The sequence below is a fragment of the Achroia grisella genome, unplaced genomic scaffold, assembly GCF_030625045.1.
Source record: "Achroia grisella isolate CSIRO2021 unplaced genomic scaffold, CSIRO_AGI_Agris_v1 utg558, whole genome shotgun sequence".
Taxonomy (NCBI): domain Eukaryota; kingdom Metazoa; phylum Arthropoda; class Insecta; order Lepidoptera; family Pyralidae; genus Achroia; species Achroia grisella.
Genome location: NW_026712938.1, coordinates 1,812,406 through 1,833,663, shown reverse-complemented (window position 1 = coordinate 1,833,663; position 21,258 = coordinate 1,812,406). Strand labels below are relative to the sequence as shown.

The 21,258-nt window shown below is 34.0% G+C and overlaps 2 protein-coding genes across 3 annotated transcripts; one reads left to right on the top strand and one right to left on the bottom strand.

The window, feature by feature from the left end:
* The first annotated feature begins 1,957 nt into the window (after positions 1–1,957).
* LOC131848441 (tyrosine decarboxylase) lies at positions 1,958–15,826 on the top strand. 2 transcript variants are annotated; one of them, XM_059198299.1, is made up of 10 exons: positions 1,958–2,347; positions 9,716–9,767; positions 10,065–10,135; positions 11,066–11,302; positions 12,415–12,954; positions 13,041–13,230; positions 13,360–13,424; positions 14,130–14,338; positions 15,014–15,094; positions 15,709–15,826. In XM_059198299.1, exons 1-10 carry the CDS (start codon positions 2,033–2,035, stop codon positions 15,821–15,823), a joined length of 1,875 nt encoding a protein of 624 aa, XP_059054282.1. In that variant the 5' UTR covers positions 1,958–2,032; the 3' UTR covers positions 15,824–15,826. The 2 variants fall into 2 exon arrangements, with proteins under 2 accessions (XP_059054282.1, XP_059054283.1); XM_059198300.1 differs by lacking the exon at positions 1,958–2,347 and adding an exon at positions 9,041–9,097.
* A 1,689-nt stretch (positions 15,827–17,515) lies between these two features.
* LOC131848445 (methylosome protein WDR77-like) lies at positions 17,516–20,961 on the bottom strand. The gene is made up of 6 exons (XM_059198312.1): positions 20,849–20,961; positions 20,592–20,761; positions 19,525–19,698; positions 18,858–19,023; positions 18,148–18,319; positions 17,516–17,797 (listed from the first exon to the last, which is right to left on the bottom strand). The coding sequence occupies exons 1-6, from the start codon at positions 20,958–20,960 to the stop codon at positions 17,590–17,592; spliced, it is 1,002 nt and encodes a 333-aa protein (XP_059054295.1). The 5' UTR covers position 20,961; the 3' UTR covers positions 17,516–17,589.
* Positions 20,962–21,258: the final 297 nt, after the last annotated feature.

Below are 21,258 nucleotides of genomic sequence, written 5' to 3'. Positions count from 1 at the left end.
GAACGGTCTTATCTCAACCATATCTGGAGCTGTTGCTCCAGACTGGTTGACATCTCAGACGGTTGGGATTCCGAGGCGGCTCACTCCCGGGAAAGATGCAGAAAGCGGTGCTCTCCTCAGGGCTCCAGCCCTGAACCCCGGCCGACTGTGCTTCTGCCGGGGGTAAGTTGCCATCTCCTCTCCTTAAGAGGGGAGATGAGATTTTTTTTTGAAGTTTAGAAATAATAATAATAATATACCGTCATGCCTGTTATGTCAGACGAGGTAGTCAGAACTGTCAACTGTCGATATTATGTTGAGTACAATACTTGCCATGCCCACATTTCGATTGTTATAATTAAATCGAATATGGCAAGGGGCGAGCCAACCATAATTAGTAAGGGAAATCCGGGAGATTTGCTCAGGTGGGAGAGTTGAACCATCTTTTAAAACTCAACTTAAATTAAGCTCTAATGAAACGTCAAGACGGTCATTGTTGGGGCACGGGAGGCCAAACACATTTTCGAACCTGAGAGGCGATTTAAAAAAATGGCGGTATGTTGGTCATACCGCCATTTTTTTAAAGCCGGTTTGTTTGACTCTCAGGTTCGAAAAGTTAGTAGTAAGTTTTTGTCACAGCGGAGTAAGTTTTATTAATTTATGTAATTTTGAGTTTTCGACCCTATTTTTAGAGGTATGTATTGTGTGTTATTACTATTGTACTGCCTGATTATTGAAGTTAGACGTGTGCTAAGTGTTTTTCTGCTAAGACTGATTGTTTTTACTGGGAGTAAAATTTAATATCAAAGTAGTATATGCGGGAGGCTTGCACCATGGCGGGTGCGGGAGATATGCTCAGTGGTATTAACAGTATTACATACAGTTATAGTTTTATTTTATAGATGTAGAAAATTAAAATATATTGACTATTCGGAAACCTTAACAGGCGAGTCCTATTTGTATTTTGTTTCTTTTTTTTAATGTTTAATCTTATTTTATCTCACAGGTTAATTTTAGCCTTTTTGATATTAGCCTTCTGAAGTAACACGCAATTTTTTTTTCTTTATAACTGTGTTTCTTTATAATTTTAACATCATTTTGGGATGTTTTGTTTAATATATCTGTAACTTATGCTGCAAAATGTTTTTCCCCTTTAAAAAGCAATGTTTAACTCTCCCCAGACCCCGGTTCAAGTGTTCCTTGGGGTGGAGAGAGTTGACTCATATCCCATTTTTCATTAAAATGTATGTAACATGTTTCAGTATTATAATATAGAAAACGTAATTATGCTTAATAAATAAGCTACTGTTTATTATTATAATTGAATCACTAAGCCTCATTTATAAGAAAATACGATACTTTAAACTAAAGGCGGTTCAACTCTCCCGGACTTCCCCTAACTATTTGTTAGATATTCACAAAAAATTTTGGTGAGATATTTTTTATATTATTCTATTCTGTGTATCCTTTACTACAAAATCAATCATAAACATAAAACTGTCAAATAATTTTTAGTGTCAACCAGTTTTGAACTCTCGACCTATTGTCTGTAAGACGGGATAATAAACCTAGAGCACCCGTATTTCATAGGCGAGTTATAATTTTTGTATAAGTAGTATTAAATAAGTAAAATAATAAGATTTTATTTTATTTACTTATAAGAACCTATTGAGCATATTATTACTTTCTTTTATGTATGATGGTATAAAGTAGCAATAAAAACAAGCAATCTCACTTTCACATATCAAAAGCGAGGATTTAAACTGCATACACCTAAGCCAATGATTTGACCATTTACGTATTAATCGCTTATCGCATGCAATAAAGTGATACCTTTATGATTCGCCATTCGCGGCCGTTCGCGATGCCTTCACGCCCGCCTTCATCCGCGCCGCCGCGCGTCTCACCACCCGCCCTCTTGACTCGACCAACCGGGATGGTGGTTACGTTGCCGTCGAGTCAGCCGGAGGCCGTCGCGGCGCTGACACTGCAGCTACCGTAGCTACACGACAAAGTTAATTCCTAATATCACTTGTAACGATCAAACTATACGATGGACGTAGAAGAGTTTCGAGTAAGAGGGAAGGAAATGGTGGACTATATTTGCACGTACATGACTACGTTGCGTACGCGGCGAGTCACCCCATCTGTGGAACCGGGATATCTGCGGACAGCACTGCCGGCTGAGGCGCCTCATCATCCCGAAAATTGGGATGACGTGATGAATGATGTAGAGAATAAAATCATGCCAGGAGTCACGCACTGGCAGCACCCACGTTTTCATGCGTATTTCCCCTCGGGTAACGGCTATCCGTCCATTCTTGGGGATATGCTGTCAGCGGGTATCGGATGCATTGGATTCTCATGGGTAAATTTTATTTAATCGTAATATAATTTAATTTAGATTGCTGCACTTAACTTTAGCAATAATGAGACGTATTAAAAGTTATTTTTTTGTTATTGTTACTTTATTTTAATACCGCTACGAGGATAACCTACGATAACTTGCGCTACGATGGTGTACTTGTATTTTATTATATTCATGGGCTAATGCCCATGAATATAATAAATATATGTTATCTGCCTTATTTAAATTATTCCAGAAGTTTAGTAGTATACAGACTCACTCTTCCAAATATATAATATCAGTGAAGGTTTATTTTACAGAAATATTCGATACTACTTAGGTATATACTATGTTAATAGCGGATGCTCGTAGCTACAAGTCATTTGTAGTAGGTTACAGAATACCTGCATTACCTGTAGATTTTAATAGTTATACCTGATCAAATTAAATCAAATAAAATCATTATTCCATGTATTCCATTTTACCGGCTTATCTTTTTAAAATGTATCAGTATAATCAAAAATATTTACGTAATTACTTATTAATTTTCATTATTAGAACTGGCTTGTTATGTTTTAGGGTTTAAATATAGGAACAACAAAAACAAATAAGCTATCAATATTAATAAGGCATCTAACAACTCTTGTTCGTTCGTACAAACATGGCTTAAACTTATACAGATTTTCAGATGAGATAAAATGTTTCCATAGAAATATAGGAAGGTACAAATTGATATGGTAAAATTTTTTTTTATAGCTCCCGAGTCAGAAGCTAATTTAGTCATTTATTTCTTCCTAATCGAAATATGTGAAGGTGAAGAAGGGTGCTCCAGGGTGGGTTTAAGGGCAGCACCCTCGCAAACATCTAAAAAAATTCTGCCGTTTACTCCCGGTTCAGAATGCTGTGAAATCTTATATTGAATATAAAATATAGTCAGCTGGCTATGGCGTGGATTATATGTTAGCTGTTAGCATGAACATGTAAAAAAATATTCTATGATTTCCTGTCACTCCAAAATTCGTCCGATATTATTTTATTGAATAAAAAAATTATCAGCTGGCATAAACGTAGTGGAATCTCTACCAGCTGAGGTTGTTAAGTCATAAACGTAACAAAAAAATAGCTTCTGGATGTGATACTTCTTTGTTCAAAAGATCTTTATAGCGATTGAAACAAGCGGGAAGACATATATTAAACTTGAGAAAAAACTAAGAAGTATGGAGTTAAAGGAGAGTTTAAAACTATATTTATATTTTGAAAAGGTGGGAAATGTAATTTATTGGTTTTAATATAACAATTTGACGTTTGATAACCTTATAAGCCATAAGTTTTTAGTCCATTTCAGTTCGTCTTTAGGCAATTTATTTTAACAAGTAACTTTGTTCAGGAACCACCAAATGAAGCCATACAAAATATAGATCACTCTATCAAGTTGTTGTTTGCTTTGCATAGAATTCTTATTTAGACAACAAATCATAAATTTTGGTGAACTAATATTATATAATAAATGCGTATCCATTCGCATTTAGAATATTAGTTTCTCAAAATTTAAAGCACATTTGTCTGTTTTAATGTAAAACAAAATTTGTTTGTTTACATAAACAAATCGTTAAAATGATTATGATGAATTTTGTTGTAGTGATAGATGGAATTCAAGACATTGTTTTGCAGAGGCGCAAACGGCTTAAGGTATAGGCGACGTAAGCCCCAGCCCCAAAAACTGCGACAAATTAAAAATGCTCTTCATAAAGAATTATAAAATGGCAAATATGTATATTAGTATGTATATTAGTATGTATACCAACATTGTTGATATTTAATCATAATTTTTGTATATACCTAATTGTTTATTATGTCGTCGTATTTTCTTTATTTTTTTATTAATAATTGACAGAGAGGGAAACTAGGAATAAATGTAGTTTTCGTTCGATGTATGTAATTCAATGTTGATAATTTATATAAATTTAATTCATTTCATGTTCGTTATATCACAGATAATATAAAATTACATAGTTATATATAGATTTTTTTTAACAATATCTCAATCGCCAAATTTTTAAACCTATATAGAATTTTAAATAATATGAACATTTTTTTTCATATCAACTTCATATCAAAAAGACAAAACTTTATTTTTTGCCAAGAGTTTATAAAACAAATAAAGGCACGAAGTGTAAAGCTTAGTCGCCCCTGAGTATTTGTGTAGGAAATTTTTGAATCTGAAATGTTTTACTGTTTGATATAAAAGTTACATTCCAAATACATAGCTGCTTTGAATGTTCTCTTTGCATTTCTCATTGCCTCACGAATTATTACAAATCTGTAAAGCTAGAGGAATTTATTAATTCAGCAAAATAGTTCATTGTTCTCAAAGAGTTCAACTTCTAAGATTCTCAAAGAAAAGTCTGATAAGAGACGTTGTATTCTATTTGTATCTAAATGTTTACTTAATTTAACTAATTTTGTTAAGTCTCAATTTTCATGATTTTGTCTAATTTAGCATATAAATATCCTAATCATGAATAAAAATATATTATATTTATTTGAATAAAGAATACTTATACTTTATCTACACTTCACAATCTTTGATTTTTAATTATTATTTTCATATATATATAAATTACGGTTTAATGACGAACATATCACTGTGATACACGCTGTGATATATAGATATATTTCGTTTAAAAACCCACCTCTAATTAGCATAAAATAAGACCATAGGATACCTACATATTCGATTATCAAAATTAAACCCTATTTATTATGTAAATAAGGTATTCAACAAAATTAGAATTTTTCCTATAAGCTAATAAACGCATTACTAATTGTTATGTTTATCTTTAAAAATCATTGAGCATGATACAATAATATAACAAGCCTGCGCTAACGGTAGAAGTAGGCTAGCGGGTATCAGTGGAAAATGATACCTAATAAAAGAGGAGGAGATAGATTGACTTGACATTCATTGTACCTGATATGGTAACTTCGCTATAAACCTACCATGGTAAATACATGATGATTCGCTAATGCACATCATACGAATTCAGCAGGACTTTTCTTGTTAGTTGTTACTCTACACTGTACCGTACTTGATTCGCTGGATATTAACGATCTACTTTACTTATAGCTGGATTGTGTCACGGATATGATGGATAGACATTACAGATACATAAAATATTATGGACACATTAGGAATAGGTAGTGGGGTGATATGATAATAAAATTTCAAATAGGTTTGTGTCCTTAATGTCTTTCCGAAATTCTAACACGGGGAATTTGTCACTAACGCATAGAGATAGATCTCTATTATGTAAATTGTATAGATATTAGATGTTAGGTACATTAGATATATATAATGAATTAAGTAACTTGCTTACAACAAGCTGAACATATTACAGTACGATATGTAAGTATAGTAGGTACTACTAGGTATTTGTTAAATAAAATTTCTCTGGTCTGAGGTCTACATTTTAACTATTTATTTATATACTCCTTTCTTCCATATATTAATGATTTGCCTGACATTGTTAACTGTGAGTGTGTATTGTATGCAGATGACATTACTTTACTTATTCAGAATAAAAACGAAATATCTTATGAAACAAAAATAAACAATCAACTAATATCGGTAATAGACTGGTTAGTAACAAACAATTTGAACATCAATATGAATAAAACAAAGATAATTCAATTCCAAACTAAAAAAAAAACTGATATAGATTTGAATATATCCTATAAAAAAAACAAAATTGAATCAGTAGGCTCCACAGGATTTTTAGGAATAGTAATGGATAAATACTGTAGTTGGAATGAACATATTAATGCCATATGCAAAAAGTTAGACAAATTTGTATACGTTCAAAATCGTATTACAAAGACAGTAACACTTTCAGCAGCACTTTCAGCATATCGAGGCTACGTTGAATCTAACCTGCGATATGGAATAATTTTATGGGGCAACTCAGTAGAAATGCATAGGGCATTTAAGACACAAAAGAAATGCACAAAGCAGCTCAGATCTCTTTGTTGTGCCAAGACGCGGGATAGTTGCAAGCCATTATGCATAGCAAATAAGATATTACCATTACCCAGTCTATATATTTATCACATATGTGTATTTGTTCATACTAATACAAATTCATTTCAGAAAAGCACGACACTGAGCAAAAGGAGCACTAATCAAAATCCTAGACAGAAATTGACCGTTTATTCAAACAATGTATATTGCATGGCGATCCGTATTTATAATAAATTACCAGACAATTTTAAAAGTCTCAATACCACATTCTTTAAAAAACGTGTATATTCATGGATACTGGAAAAATGTTATTATTCAATTGATGAATTTCTTAATGACAAGTAACGGCTAGTAATGTGATTGTGATGTATTTCGAAATAGTATCAATGTATTGAATTATTTAGAATTAAAATAAAATGTTGACAATTAATGAAATATTGACACTCTATTATATTCCATAATGTTTTTAAAGTAAGAAGTTATGGTGAATGAGTAATATTTAGAATTTATAATGACTTGATTGATTTAATATTTGTACGCTGGAAACAGCAGAATATGATGAAACATATATTATATATACTTACCACCATTGTACATACCATATTCTGACAAATAAATATATTATTATTATTATTATTATTATTCCAGTAACTTCATCGACGTGCCTATGCATACGATTAACTTAAAAAAAGTGGTACTTTTTCCTTAATTTCATGATGATTGCTTAAGTGAATAAGAAGTACGTAACGTAACGTGGTACGTAAGTCGCTTTTCTCCCTAGATATCCACAAGTCCGCGTCTTTGCCGGTACTGCTACTCTACAGGTGTAGTCCCGAAACTTTGGAAGACGGCTTTGGTTCATCCGATCCCTAAGAAGGGAGGACGCTCAGATCCAGCTAACTATAGGCCCATAGCCATCACCTCCTTATTCTCAAAGATCATGCAGTCGATTGTCAACCGTCAACTCCTACGATACCTAGAAGTGAACCGCTATTGCAGAGGCTATTGAGAGTAAGGGGGAGGCCCTATCTGTTAGTCTGGATATTGCGAAGGCCTTTGATCGGGTTTGGCACAAGGCTCTTCTTTCAAAGCTACCTTGGGTTGCCTGCGAAGTTATGCAAATGGGTCGCCAGCTTTCTCGCTGATCGGAGCATCAAGATCGTTGTCGATGGTGCTTGCTCCGACCCACACTCTGTGAATGCTGGTGTTCCACAAGGCTGTGTGCTATCTCCGACTCTGTTCCTTCTGCATATCAAGGACATGTTACAAGTCAACAACATTCATTGCTATGCGGATGACAGTACCGGAGATGCCTTGTACAGCGGCCATGCTAATATGTCGCAGGCAAAAGTTATAAAGTACCGGAACAAACTTGTGTCTGAAATCGAAACTTCACTCCATCAAGTTTCGGTTTGGGGTCTGAAAAATTGTGTTCAATTCAACCCCAAGAAGACACAAGTTTGCGCGTTTACCGCTAAAAAGATTCCATTTATCGTATCTCCTCAGTTTCAAGACACTCTCCTTGATGTGAAGCCAAATCTCGAGGTCCTTGGCGTTGATATATCCAGTGACGTTCAGTTTTGCGGTCATTTGGAGGACAAGGCTAAATAGCCTCAAAAAAGCTTGGTGTGCTCAGTAGAGTGAGACGGTATTTCACGGCGGCACATCGCTTGCAATTATACATGGCGCAGATCCGGCCGCATATGGAATACTGTTCTCATCTCTGGGCGGGAGCACCACAATACCAGCTACTTCCATTTGACCACATTCAGAACCGAGCAGCCAGAATCATTGGTAATCAACGTCTATGTGGCAGACTCGACCCATTGGCTTTGCGGCGAGATATTGCATCTCTGTGCATTTTCTACCGCATATATCACGGGGAGTGTTCTGAGGAATTGTTCGGATTAATACCAGCTGCTGAGTTTCAACACCGTACCACCCGCCAGAAACTGAAATACCATCCTGTTCATCTGGATGAATGGCGGTCTTCCACAGTACAGTTTTCTAGAAACTTTTTGCCCCGCACAACCACATTGTGGCATCACCTTCCAGCAATGGTATTTCCGAACCGATACGATATTGAAACCTTCAAGAAAAGATCTTATTCCTTTTTAAAAGGCCGACAACGTACTTGCAATTCCCCTGGTGTTGTGGGTGCTCATGGGCGGCGGTAATCACTTACCATCAGGTGAGCCGCATGCTCGTTTGTCCCCTGTGTTATAAAAAAAAAGTAAAACTATGTTATATTAAAGTGCCATAAAACCAAAGTTCACAGTGAACTTTTTGGGATTTGTAACACACTTCAGAGAAATCAATCGTGGCTATACAACATTCCTCTTTAAAGAAAGGATAAATTAAAAAATTCCTTACTTCCTTACTTATTCAAATAAATTTAAATTTATGCACTTTTAAATACACTGTATGTATATTTATAATTTATAGATTCACTTCATCGTTTTTTATTTAATACACTGCTAATTGGTTGGCATACGTAATTATAACTATTTTACGTAGGTATCTGTAGTAATTGTATAAATCGGATAGTGTATATTGATAAACATTTACATTTCAAGTAAATCGACATTCATAGATTAGTCGACTGTCTACTACAATTTTGCTTTGATATTTATCTATGTTAGTCTATTATTGACTACCTAGGAACTTACTCGTATTTGACAGGCATTGATGGATCGGTCACTAAGTATGAGTGTATTCATAAGATATCGGCTCTATTCTTCATCCGAAGTAATGTAAATATTAAGTACTGAAGTATATTCAGTAATCTATGCTCGTTTAGAATAATGTACATATGAATTAATAAAAGAATATTTCAAAGAGGTGTAGTGGTAACAGGCGCTGCGATAACTCAAATAGGTAAATAAAGGTAAATCCCGGTTGAGACATGGAATATACTTGGCTAAAATTATGACGTAAAATTACTATATTTATAAATATTTTTATATGATATTATCAAGTACCTACATAAAACATCATCTGCATATTTTAGGGACATGATGTTTATTTTAATATTAGTATATTATATTTTCTTTTAATTATACATAACTCGTCAAACTGAAAGCCCTGTTCACCCCCAGGGTGGTATAAGATGTAGATTCTTTACATTACATGTACGGTATTTTTGTTAGTTTCAAATAAATAAAGAAAGCATTAGCCAGATTATGACGTGCATGTTGGAATAATATTCCAAAGTTACAAAATGAGTGATTTTTTCTACGAATAGTATATATTCTTAGTCACACATAAAGAAATGCCTGTATGTATAAACGCAGACGTTACTATTTAGTCTTACCTACTTAGGTACTGTTTACTGTAAGATACGTGTACTAAATCTTTTCGTATATTTACAGGCAGCGAGTCCTGCATGCACAGAGTTGGAAATTATTATGTTGGATTGGATGGGTTAGTAATTTTTGCAATTTTCAACAAAAGAGGCTTTTCATTTGATTACTTTTTATGTGTCCTCTTTTTTTATTCTCTCATTTTCTTCGCCGATTTGCAATCGATGGATGTTTTTCTCATAATAGCGATATACTAATTCAATTGGTACCGTTGTTATACTGATTATATTGTAATATCTAATAGTCAGTGTATTTTGGCTATTACTCCATTAATTAAAGATTGTACTAGATACTACAGAGTAGCATAATTGTACACATAACCTTATTAATTATGAATAGTTAGTATTTTGTTTTGCAGGCAAAGCAATTGGCCTTCCTCCGGCATTTTTAGCACTTGAAGAAGGCAGTAAAGGTGGCGGAGTAATAGAGGTGCGTACCTCATAGTGTTATTAGACTAAAACTTATTTTGGCAATGCAAAATCAGATTAGAAATTGTATTTATCTAATACTCAAAGTTTTTCCATTGCTTTTTTTATAATTCTTCGATTATGCAGATAGACACCTATATGAGCATCGCCGAAGAAATCATATCTATATGTGCCCCTGCGTAATTTGTCTGCCATATTCTCACTCTTGAAACCAATACGTAAACGTTAACTTGATGGAGTATTTGCGGTATAGTTTTATAAACACAATTATTGAATTTATTTATAATTTTATGTGTAAACGAACTCGTTGATCTAGCGGTAAGAATGGTCATTTTTCACGCATTGACCGCGCAGATTGGTATGATTGCTTATTTGCTTCGTTTTTAATATATTTCTAGAGTGTGTGTACCTACTGATAATTCATAAGAAAACTGACTTCAATGGACTAGACTTATACTTATGATCTACTTAACATACAAACACACGGCAGTACAAAACCTACGAATTGTAATGTTAATCACCAACATTGGTTTACTATTAGCGATCATGTATTATCATGTATCATGTGTGATCTGCAACTACATACATCCGACCCGTAAACGTCATCCCACCCAGAAAACCAGCGCTGCCATTCCGGATCCAATTATATTTTACAACCAATCCATAGAAATATATTACTTACTAATTACTACTACTAATTACTTAGGTGACAAACACACGTACAGAAGAATTACATAAGATTGACCATTAAGTATGTAATCGTCATTCATAATCCCCAATGCTCTACCTAGCGACGTGGATTAATAGGATAAATATACCCACCCGTCTTAATAGGCCTCAAGATATACTAATAGGCATAATTTGTAAAAAAACTATTTTAATTAAAGTTAATATTTAGGATACCTACCGCAATAATTAATATTATTTATAGGGATCAGCGAGTGAATGTGTTCTTGTCTCAATGCTGGCAGCTAGAGCAAACGGCATCAAAAGATTAAAACATCAATTTCCAACTGTGGACGAGGGGTTGCTGCTCTCAAAACTTATAGCATACTGTTCTAAAGAAGCCCATTCGTGTGTCGAGAAGGCTGCGATGATATGCTTCGTAAAATTGCGAATTCTGCAGCCTGATGAAAATGGATCGCTCAGGGGAGAAACATTAAAGGAAGTATGTGGTACTTAAATTTAATAAAAAGAAAAAAATACTATACCTAATATATAATAAAAATAGATAAAACTATACAAAATCATTATGTGTCATTCATGTAGGTACTAAAGAAAGAAGAAGGTTCTTTTTTAAATAGGGTAAATAATAAATAATAACGGCGAACAAATAAAACATTTACCTACTCTAAAGATATTTTTGCGGTATTGCATAAATCTAAGTTATTATCGATTATTTATTTATGTTTCGTATTTTGTAATTGATATTAGAAAATAAGATAGCGTAACATGGGGTGTAGATAATTAGACGGTAATTGAATGGTTAGCTGCTAGGTGGTGCTAAAGCCTAAAGTCATCCAGCTACGCCGGCGCGCGTCGGGCGCCGCCATCCTCCGTTTAATGACTCGGGCTTGGATGCCGGAAATACGTGGCGAGCCGAGCGGTAATGGACCGGCATTGTGTGCCATTTCTATGCTTCAAATATTGAAATTCGCGACACGACCCTCTTATGAGAAATCTTTAATTACAAACTCGAAATGAATTAGAAAAATTTAATACAAATTATAAAAGACCGTAGCGTACACATTCTTTTTGTATTTATTTATCTAAGCATGTTGTTATCCGAAATTTTACTCTCCTGGTAGTTTAATACGCAGCCTCAACTTTCGGTATTGCAGGGTCGATTCCTACACAATGTCTACAAACATATGTATTAATTGGGTATGGCTGTTTATATTGGGTAGAGTGTTTTTATACGTAAGTAGGCATCTACCTATATATGGACTGGAAACTGGACGTCATTCACACAGTAATTTTGAGATAATTAGGGAGTAATAATTGATAAATAGATCGGCAGATATGCTTTCATAGTTACAATATATACATTTAAACCTACATATAAATACAGTGTAATTAAACGTAGGTAACTATTAGCTGTGTGTGAAAGATATATAAGAAAAAATGTAATTTGGAGACTATTCATGTAATAGCATCCGAAACAATGATTGTTAGAATGTTTGTTTGTTTGTCTCTGCGCACTACGGTACGGTTTTCAGTTTGTTTTATTCCAATCGGTTTGAACTTCAGAACATAATTATATTACGATTTCTTTTGCAGGCCATGGAAGAGGACGAGGAGGCCGGACACGTGCCATTCTTTGTTTCAATTACGTTAGGCACGACTTCATGTTGTTCTTTTGACAACTTACCGGAAATAGGGCCTGTTGTAAGAAAATTCCCGTCCGTATGGCTCCACGTAGACGCCGCCTATGCCGGTAGCTCCTTTCTATGTCCAGAACATAAACACCATTTAGCAGGAATCGAGTATGCTGATTCTTTCAACACTAATCCGAATAAACTGATGCTTACTAGTTTTGACTGTTCACTATTGTGGGTTAATAATCGGTATCTATTAACATCCGCACTAGTCGTAGACCCCCTCTATCTCCAACATTGTTATGACCACACAGCAATTGACTACCGACACTGGGGTGTGCCACTGAGTCGCCGTTTTCGATCATTGAAGCTTTGGTTTATGCTGAGAAGTTATGGAATTAGTGGTTTGCAGAAATACGTGCGTCGGCATTGCGAATTGGCAAAATATTTCGAGCAACTCGTCAAAAAGGACGATCGCTTCGAAGTCTGTAATCAAGTAAAGGTATTTATTTAATATATAATTCAATTATATAATGTTATTGCAGTCCACTCTAAGTAAAAAATATTTTCTTCTGTTACGTTATCCAGTTGGGTTTGGTGTGTTTCCGTTTGGTTGGAGGACCAGATGAGACGAATGAGCAGATTGATGAGATGAACAAAAAGCTGCTTACAAATATCAATGCGTCGGGAAAGATCCATATGGTCCCGGCATCGGTACGTGACCGATTTGTGATTCGTTTTTGTGTGGTTCAACAACATGCTACGCGGGAAGACATTGGTAATATATGATTTTTAAATTACATAGGCAATATATATAATGAAAATGTTATACAAATAAAACTTATAATACAATTAATATTAACATGTTATTGAAATCATTTGTTAACTAGAGTTTTTTTTTTAATAGAAATAGCATGGGATATCATAACGGACTTTGCTACAGAGCTTTTAGAGGGTCCAGATAAGGAACGGGTAAGTCTATAAACTTATTCCAAGATCGCATAGTCGCTTCCGTAATTAGGTAATATCTGTTTTACTACTATACTTTAATGACTGACTTAGATTCACGACGGCCTCGCATATCGTCTTACTTCCGATGGTTTTTCGAATGGCGAATTCGATTCCTCGCACGGTACAAATATTTGTATTCATGAGTAGGATAGTTTGTATTGTTCTGCATTTTTTCTATTTATATTATGTATGTTATATCAGTATAACACTATTTATATCAGGTGTCTAGTAGCTACCCATAACACAATCTCGGCTTAACTTGGGACTAATGGCTCTGCGTAGTCTGTCCAGGGATATTGTTATTTATCAATATCAGTTGTATTTTAATTAAATTATAGGTATATATAGTGGACGAGGTGTGGTCAAGTGCTTAGATACTCGGTCTTAGACATATAGCTCTAGAATTCAAATGTTGCCGAACCAAAACCCTTTGCATGTCAGTTTTATAATCTACCTAACTGTCCGTTGATAGAAACACCATTGACTATCCAAAAATAATCAGAGAGACAGCGATAAAATCCTTTTCGGGAGACTGTCGGCATAACGGCCAAATGCGGGTATCGCAAATTGGTTCCCTAATAACAATACTTACTTGTAGGATTACCTTTATACCATAGTTTACATGTCTACCGTTACCAACACTCCTTTTTTGTTTTTAATTTGCAGGATTTGAACGAAGAGCGCACTCGAAGACACCGCGCGGCGTTGGCTCACAAGCGTTCATTCTTCGTGCGTATGGTGAGCGACCCCAAAATCTACAACCCAGCTATAAACAAGACACCACCACCGGCTCCTACGTCGCCCTGTTCCCCTCCGCCCGTCGTGCCCACCACGCCTGATACACCATCTGAAACGGAATTGCAGCCAACGACACCGTTAGTGTTGTTATATGTATTCTATTCTACTCGGACTGTGGTTATCAGTTCCTCATTTCTTCATACTATTCTTAGCACAGTGGTCGAAGTTCGACCACAATTTACCGATACCGTTCGACCACACAGTAAGACTATTAATATTGAAGACAAATAATATTAATCTATTCTCAATTTGACCACGGACTAACAATAAAAAGAGTATGCATATACTCTTTTTATTGTTGGATTGTTGGACTAACAATAAAAAGAGTATGCATATACTCTTTTTATTGTTAGTCCGTGGTGTGTGTGTAAAATACATGATAGTGTAATTTTTTTTTAATAATACAATAGAATTTTATGAAATTTTCATAAATTAAAAAAATATTAGCATTTGCTGCTTCTTCTCTATATAAACTATACTTGTTTGAAATTTAATACCCACTGTCCGCGCAATTTTCATAAAAAGAAGTAGAAAGTTCTAGCCGCACCTATTTTAATTTCTTCATTCTTCAAATAACTTCCAACTTAAAAGTAAGCGGTCAATTTTGTCAACTTGAAGGTTTTTTTTTTCAAACTATTAGTTTGTCTTTTTAGCTCTATTATAGAGTGCTGTATTTTTCCCCCAATTTTTATTGTTCAAGCAGGGAAATGCTATAATACTTAATTTAACTTATCTCTTAATATCATTTTCAGAAAACAATCTTCTTGGATCAGCTGGCCACTAGCGTTCTTCTTCCAGAGCGTTGATCATGATCCGAACGATTTACCATTGAGGTAAGTTTCTATTAAATACTAATAAGTCTTTAGTGATATGGATATACAACTACGCGCACTTATTGTTACCTGCGTACTAGCAGGTGGGAGTTCAGAATTCAGAATTCCAGTGAGCTTTGAGTAAGGGAGGTGATTATATGTAGGGTATATACACTATATACATATTATCTAACGTCATTAATTTCATTACTGTATTAAGTCATAGATATGTCATATACTTTCAAACAGATATTCTAAAGCATGAAAATAGTAATATAGACCGTAAAGCCCATCAGAATTTATTACGGGCTACTAAATTTTAAATCTATTTATTACTGGCTGTTATCCGCGACGTGATCTTTTTAAGATAGCTATCTATATACCTATCTAACTTTATTAAGATCAATGTCAGTTATTTAGCCGTGAAAATGCAAACGAACAGGACAGAAAATTCATACTTATATTATTAGTATAGATTCATTGGTAAACCACAAAAAACTTATGACACAAAAAGTGAACTTGTCAGTTTGTACTAAACTATTGCCACTTTATGTACTTCGAACATCGAAGGGCGCCATCCGCTTACTAGTATTAGTAATATTACAACGAATTATAACTTCAGCTTCTATGTACAGATTCCGTCATTTGGATACGATGGTGCGTCTGAAAAGTCCGGGGACATCCAGTCGCCGTAGTTCGTCGCCATGCGCGTCGCCAGAACGTCGCGCGCCTTCCCCCTCCGCACACTGATACTCAAATGCTAATACAACTCCAATATTCATAATATGTTCTGCCAAATAAAATAATAAATACCTCCTTTAAGCATTGAACATGTTTTATTCATATAACTAAAATAATACATGCTAGATTTAAAATATAATTGGAAATATTTTCCAGTCTAAGAGATGAGATTAAATCCTATTGGATAGAGCTGCAAGATTTTTTATTTTTATTTTGGCTATTAGATGATTAGTTTCATTTTTTTTATTATTTGCGCACATTTTTTTATATTTTTCCTTCCAATCTTGTCCAAGCTTTTTGAGAAGATACTTCTGCGAAGAATCCATTCTCAACTTGCACAAAAAAAAATTATTCCTGATCACCAGTTCGGTTTCCGGCATCAACACTCAACTGTGGAACAGGTTCACAGGGTCTGTGATAGAATTCGAATGACTCTCGAAAACAAAGAATACTGTTCGGCTGCTTTTCTTGACATACAGCAAGCGTTCGATCGGGTATGGCATGAGGGACTACTATATAAAATCAGGAATAACCTGTCACACAGTTATTACCTCCTACTACGATCTTACCTGCTACAAAGACTCTTTCAGGTAAGGGATCTGGAGAAACATCATCATTCTATGAGATCAAAGCTGGAGTGCCACAGGGGTCAATTCTCGGTCCTATGTTATACCTCATATATACAGCGGACATTCCGGAAGTGAAAGGTGTCACTATAGCCACCTTTGCGGATGATACTGCATTGCTAGCTAGTAATAAAACACCTGACATGGCTTCAACCATTCTCCAGAATGGCCTGGATCACATCTATAGGTGGTTGCAAAGATGGAAAGTCAAGACCAGCATTACAAAATCTGTCCAAGTCACCTTTACTCTAAAACGTGGAAATTGTCCACCAGTAAGATTGGGAGATTATGCTCTACCACATAAGGACAATGTTAAGTATCTTGGAGTACACCTTGACCGCCGTTTGAATTGGAGGGAACATATTAAAACCAAGAGAGAATGCTTAATGATTCGCTTTAAAAACCTTTACTGGCTTATGGGTCGAAATACAAAACTGTCTATTGACAATAAACTACTGATTTATAAGTCCATTCTAAAACCTGTATGGACATACGGCTTACAACTTTGGGGAAGTGCGTCAAAGTCAAATGTTAACATCATTCAAAGGGCCCAAAATATTATACTGAGAACAATATCGGGTGTCCCTTGGTACATCACCAACAACGAAATTCACAAGGAACTTGGCGTACTGACAGTAAAGGAGGAGATCCTCAATTGTAAAGAAAAATATAAAAAGCGACTATGTGACCACCCGAATCAACTGGCTGCTCAATTACTACAAATACTTTACCCCAAGCGACTAAAAAGAAGCGACATTGTGTAATGTTTGCAGCATGCTTAAGGAGTAGATTCGCCCGCTGGGGTGGACACTCCATTCTTAGATCCCACACCCAAAAAATCTGCTCATAGTTCCGGGACTGATTGCAGATAAGAAAAGAGAAAAAAAAAAAAAAATTATTTGCGCACAAACAAAACAAACGTGATGCATTTAATTTCAGATTTTTTCTGTAATTTGGGAATAAATTCAACAACTCATCAATATATTATGTATTTTTTCCTGTGTATTATAAATAATAAAGAATAATGTAAGACAATTGAGAAAGGATCCGGTGTTTGATCCAATCTATCGGAATCATGATTGAAACAAATAGAATGGTGGGATACTTCATTTATTACTATGAAAATATATATTCCCCAAAAAGGTGCTATTATTCCCATACTATATTGTGTGTTTGTATTGTTCCATCCCATCCTAATGTGTGTAATACATTGTCTTCCTTAATATCCCATGCCATTCCTCTTACATAATTCTTGTGCATGTGCCTGTCATGGTACACAACATTAGCTATACAATCTTCACTTACTGAACACACTGATACTATATTATTATCACAACATACTCCCATTTTATGAGATCTGCAAATGAAAATAGGAAATAAATATTAGTACCATTAAAATGTCTTACAAAGGTACGACTACTAAAAATATTTAACAGCATCCTGAAGTATTATATATATACATATATATATATAAGTAGTATAGAAGTAATATATATATATATATATTATTTACGACTCTGAAATACTGGGTGTATTTACTGTGAGATCCTGTGTTCATTTCAGGATGAGACCAAAAATATACTTTGTGAGTCAATTAATATTTCTGACTGCACATTTCATTCATATTAATGACCCAAAAATAAAAACCAATTAAACTGAGACAGATATTTTTCTTAACTTAAATACTTACAAAACGAATATACTTACTCTCTATGAGCAACCAACTTATGAACAGCAGCGGGAAATTCTGTTAATTTTGTAACTTCTTGAGGATTTCTAGCATCTACTAAACTTAACACCCCAGCCTCATCGCCAAATACTAGTCTATTTTCATCTATCCATTGTAAGCAACGGATGCCACAGTTATTTTGTACTAAATCTGAGAAAAACAAATATACCTATACATAAACAAATATAAATATACCAATAATACTAATAATATATATAAATAATACTAACACATAGCATTATATAGTGAGAGAGTTATACTATTATAGTTTTGACAAATATACAAAAATATTTTTTCTCTGTAACTAGAGTAGAAATCAAAGTGACATTCCACCTGGAGAAAATAAGCCAGATCAATGCTCTTTACAATATGGTTGAGTGCACTGATGGCGGAACAAGCACTTGTGAACAAGTGCTGTTTATAGGGATTCGTCTGTTCTAATCTATTTAGTATTTTAGCCCTAATAAATTAATGCTAGTTAGTAGTTTGTATTCACACATTTTGACTTAAAAATGTAAAGTTACAACGATTATTTAAAAGAGTGACACACAGGTTTCTTTCTCATTCTTCTTGTGATGAGACAGATTCCTGGATGATTAAAAAAACTATGACTATTCAAAAATGCTTAAATTAATTTATTAGAATAAAGGTTTTTCTATTCTATTCTATAGCAAAACAAATAACTTACCCAGGACTGGTTTGGAAACATTTTGATCCCACAAAGTTATAAATTCGTCTAATGAACCAGTTGCAAAAATAGTGTTGGAATTGGACTTCACTGACACACTGTATATGGCTCTGCTGTGAGCAGCGTTATAATTTGTCATACATATCATTTCATTTATATCCCATATCTGTAACATTGAAATCAATGATAATAAAATAATGTACTAAATTTACATTTTATATTTGACATCTATATTGTGCAATATTTAGAACATTTATGGATTTCATAAGTACAGCATAAACACAATGGCTCAGATGAGGGTTAAATGTGGAGATTAGAGTCCATAATATAAGTACAACAAAAAATATGTTTGTCTGTTTGTTACAACACTAAATTTCAGAAAATATTAATGGCCTTGACACTACTGTAGACGACTACTGTACTGTACTGTATTTTACAGGAAAGAATATATTTACACCAAATATATTTATGATTTAACAATTATTATTGTTATATCCATCCATACTCACAAACTTTAGTGTCTATAATATTAATAATAAGATTTACATATTCATAATCACAAAACTTCAATTTCTATATTGTTATTTTATTTATAGATAAAAAAGTAGAAAGCATAAAAAGAAGTAATGTATATAATACAGCGTCTATGCATGTGTACATGTAGTACCTTTACATTTCCATCACCTCCTACTGTTATATATTCTTTTTCTGGAACTAAACACCCAACAGCCAATGCAGCATCATCATGTTCAGCTGCAGATATATCTTCATTCCAGAGTTTCCATGCATCACATGTAGTTGACCATATACTCACTGCACCGCTGTCTTCACATAATAATACCTAAAAAATATGAAAAAGATATTTCTATTATCTTATTTATTACATTCAGTATATAAGTAATAGTAAGTACTTAATTAAAATTAATGTGAACATAATAAATAACACAAATATTTTCCCTATAAAAGAAGTAATAAAGTCCAATGTAAAACTACTCAAATACCAGAGGTAGAGTGTAAAAAGTTGTATGAGTAGGTCTCTAAGTCTTTCCTATCTTAGCTGCCAAGCAGTTTGCTTTATAAGCTATTTTGGTTGTAGGGTCAGATTAAGCAGGAATTACATGATAAGAGGCATAATATCTAAGTCATGGGGAATGGAAACTCATGAATGGAAGCACAGGTGTCATATGATATTATCATGTCCATAGTTCTGTTCATGTATGTAGTTACCATTTACCATCATGCAAATATAAGCATCCGATAAATATAGTTTGTCACCAAGCTACCTAAGAAAATAATTTTATAAATTTCTTCGCTAGTATAAGTATAATAATTATTTTATTGACCACTATAGCATACTATATTTTCTCTTACTCATGTTGATGTGTCCTTTGATTTCCCATTTCTGTTATGTCACCCTAGGAATGAAAAGGAGAGGTCACATATTTTTCCACTCTGTCAGAACACAGAGAATTTATATGAATTGACAAATTTTACATAATGTAAAAAGAATGCCATACTGACAGTAGATTTGATATATCATAAGTCTGATAGACCTACAAGAATAAAGATATTTATATATATGTATCTAATTTCTCTATAAACCTATAGCAATTGCTTACTACTGAATCTAATAATACTTACAATAATTCTTTTAAAGAAAATAAGTACCATGTGGATATAGATAAATGTATGATACATGCAAGTGTGGACTAATCTCTGAAATTACAACCTCACCTTACTAGAATTACCGATAAAACATCCATCTGCAGTACCACTTGTCAAATATATACTACTTTTTGTACCATTGTGACATTTCAGGGCATCTTGAATGTCTGTGTAAACGCTAGCACCCCCGTTCCAGTAACGTCCAGTTAACTCTGAGCAACCTATAAGCACACTGCTATCTGCAATAAAAAATAATACCTAAAATGTTTCATACCATTTATCATCAAGTATTAATATTAAAATAAGTTAAAACTGTGTGTACATACCTTTCTGAATAAGAATATAATCTAAATAAGAGACTGTGGTGGTACCGGTAGTGTCTGTTCTGTAAACTTCTGCATTGAGATGCGGTGGAACAATTTTATTGCTATTCTCCATATTAAGGACACCACTTTGAATATCACAATTTATATTCAAAAACAGTAATTAGAACTAATAAATTTTATATTAATTTGGTAATATTTACAGTTTGAAAAAAACTACATGTTTGGTTATGGCATTAGAGGTTGTAGTTTTTTTTTATTTTGTGATTAGTGTTGCCAACTATGTTTAACCAGGCCCACTAGACAGAGCATTTCAATGCAATCATCTTAAGTTTGTCATTGTAATTATTCTTTTATTTGTACTTATAACAAATAGTATAATTTTTGCGTGTTTATAAACCATATTCTGGTTA

What these genes read in the sequence shown, in the direction of transcription:
- LOC131848445 (XM_059198312.1), bottom strand. Translation starts at nt 20,960, where the DNA reads ATGGAGAATAGCAATAAAATTGTTCCACCGCATCTCAATGCAGAAGTT. An exon ending in TTATATTCTTATTCAGAAAG is followed by an intron (nt 20,762 to 20,848) that starts GTATGTACACAC and finishes TTTTTATTGCAG; the next exon opens with ATAGCAGTGTGCTTATAGGT. An exon ending in AAGTTGGTTGCTCATAGAGA is followed by an intron (nt 17,798 to 18,147) that starts GTAAGTATATTC and finishes TTTCATTTGCAG; the next exon opens with ATCTCATAAAATGGGAGTAT.
- LOC131848441 (XM_059198299.1), top strand. Translation starts at nt 2,033, where the DNA reads ATGGACGTAGAAGAGTTTCGAGTAAGAGGGAAGGAAATGGTGGACTAT. An exon ending in AAGGTGGCGGAGTAATAGAG is followed by an intron (nt 10,136 to 11,065) that starts GTGCGTACCTCA and finishes TATTATTTATAG; the next exon opens with GGATCAGCGAGTGAATGTGT. An exon ending in GAATTGCAGCCAACGACACC is followed by an intron (nt 14,339 to 15,013) that starts GTTAGTGTTGTT and finishes TATCATTTTCAG; the next exon opens with AAAACAATCTTCTTGGATCA.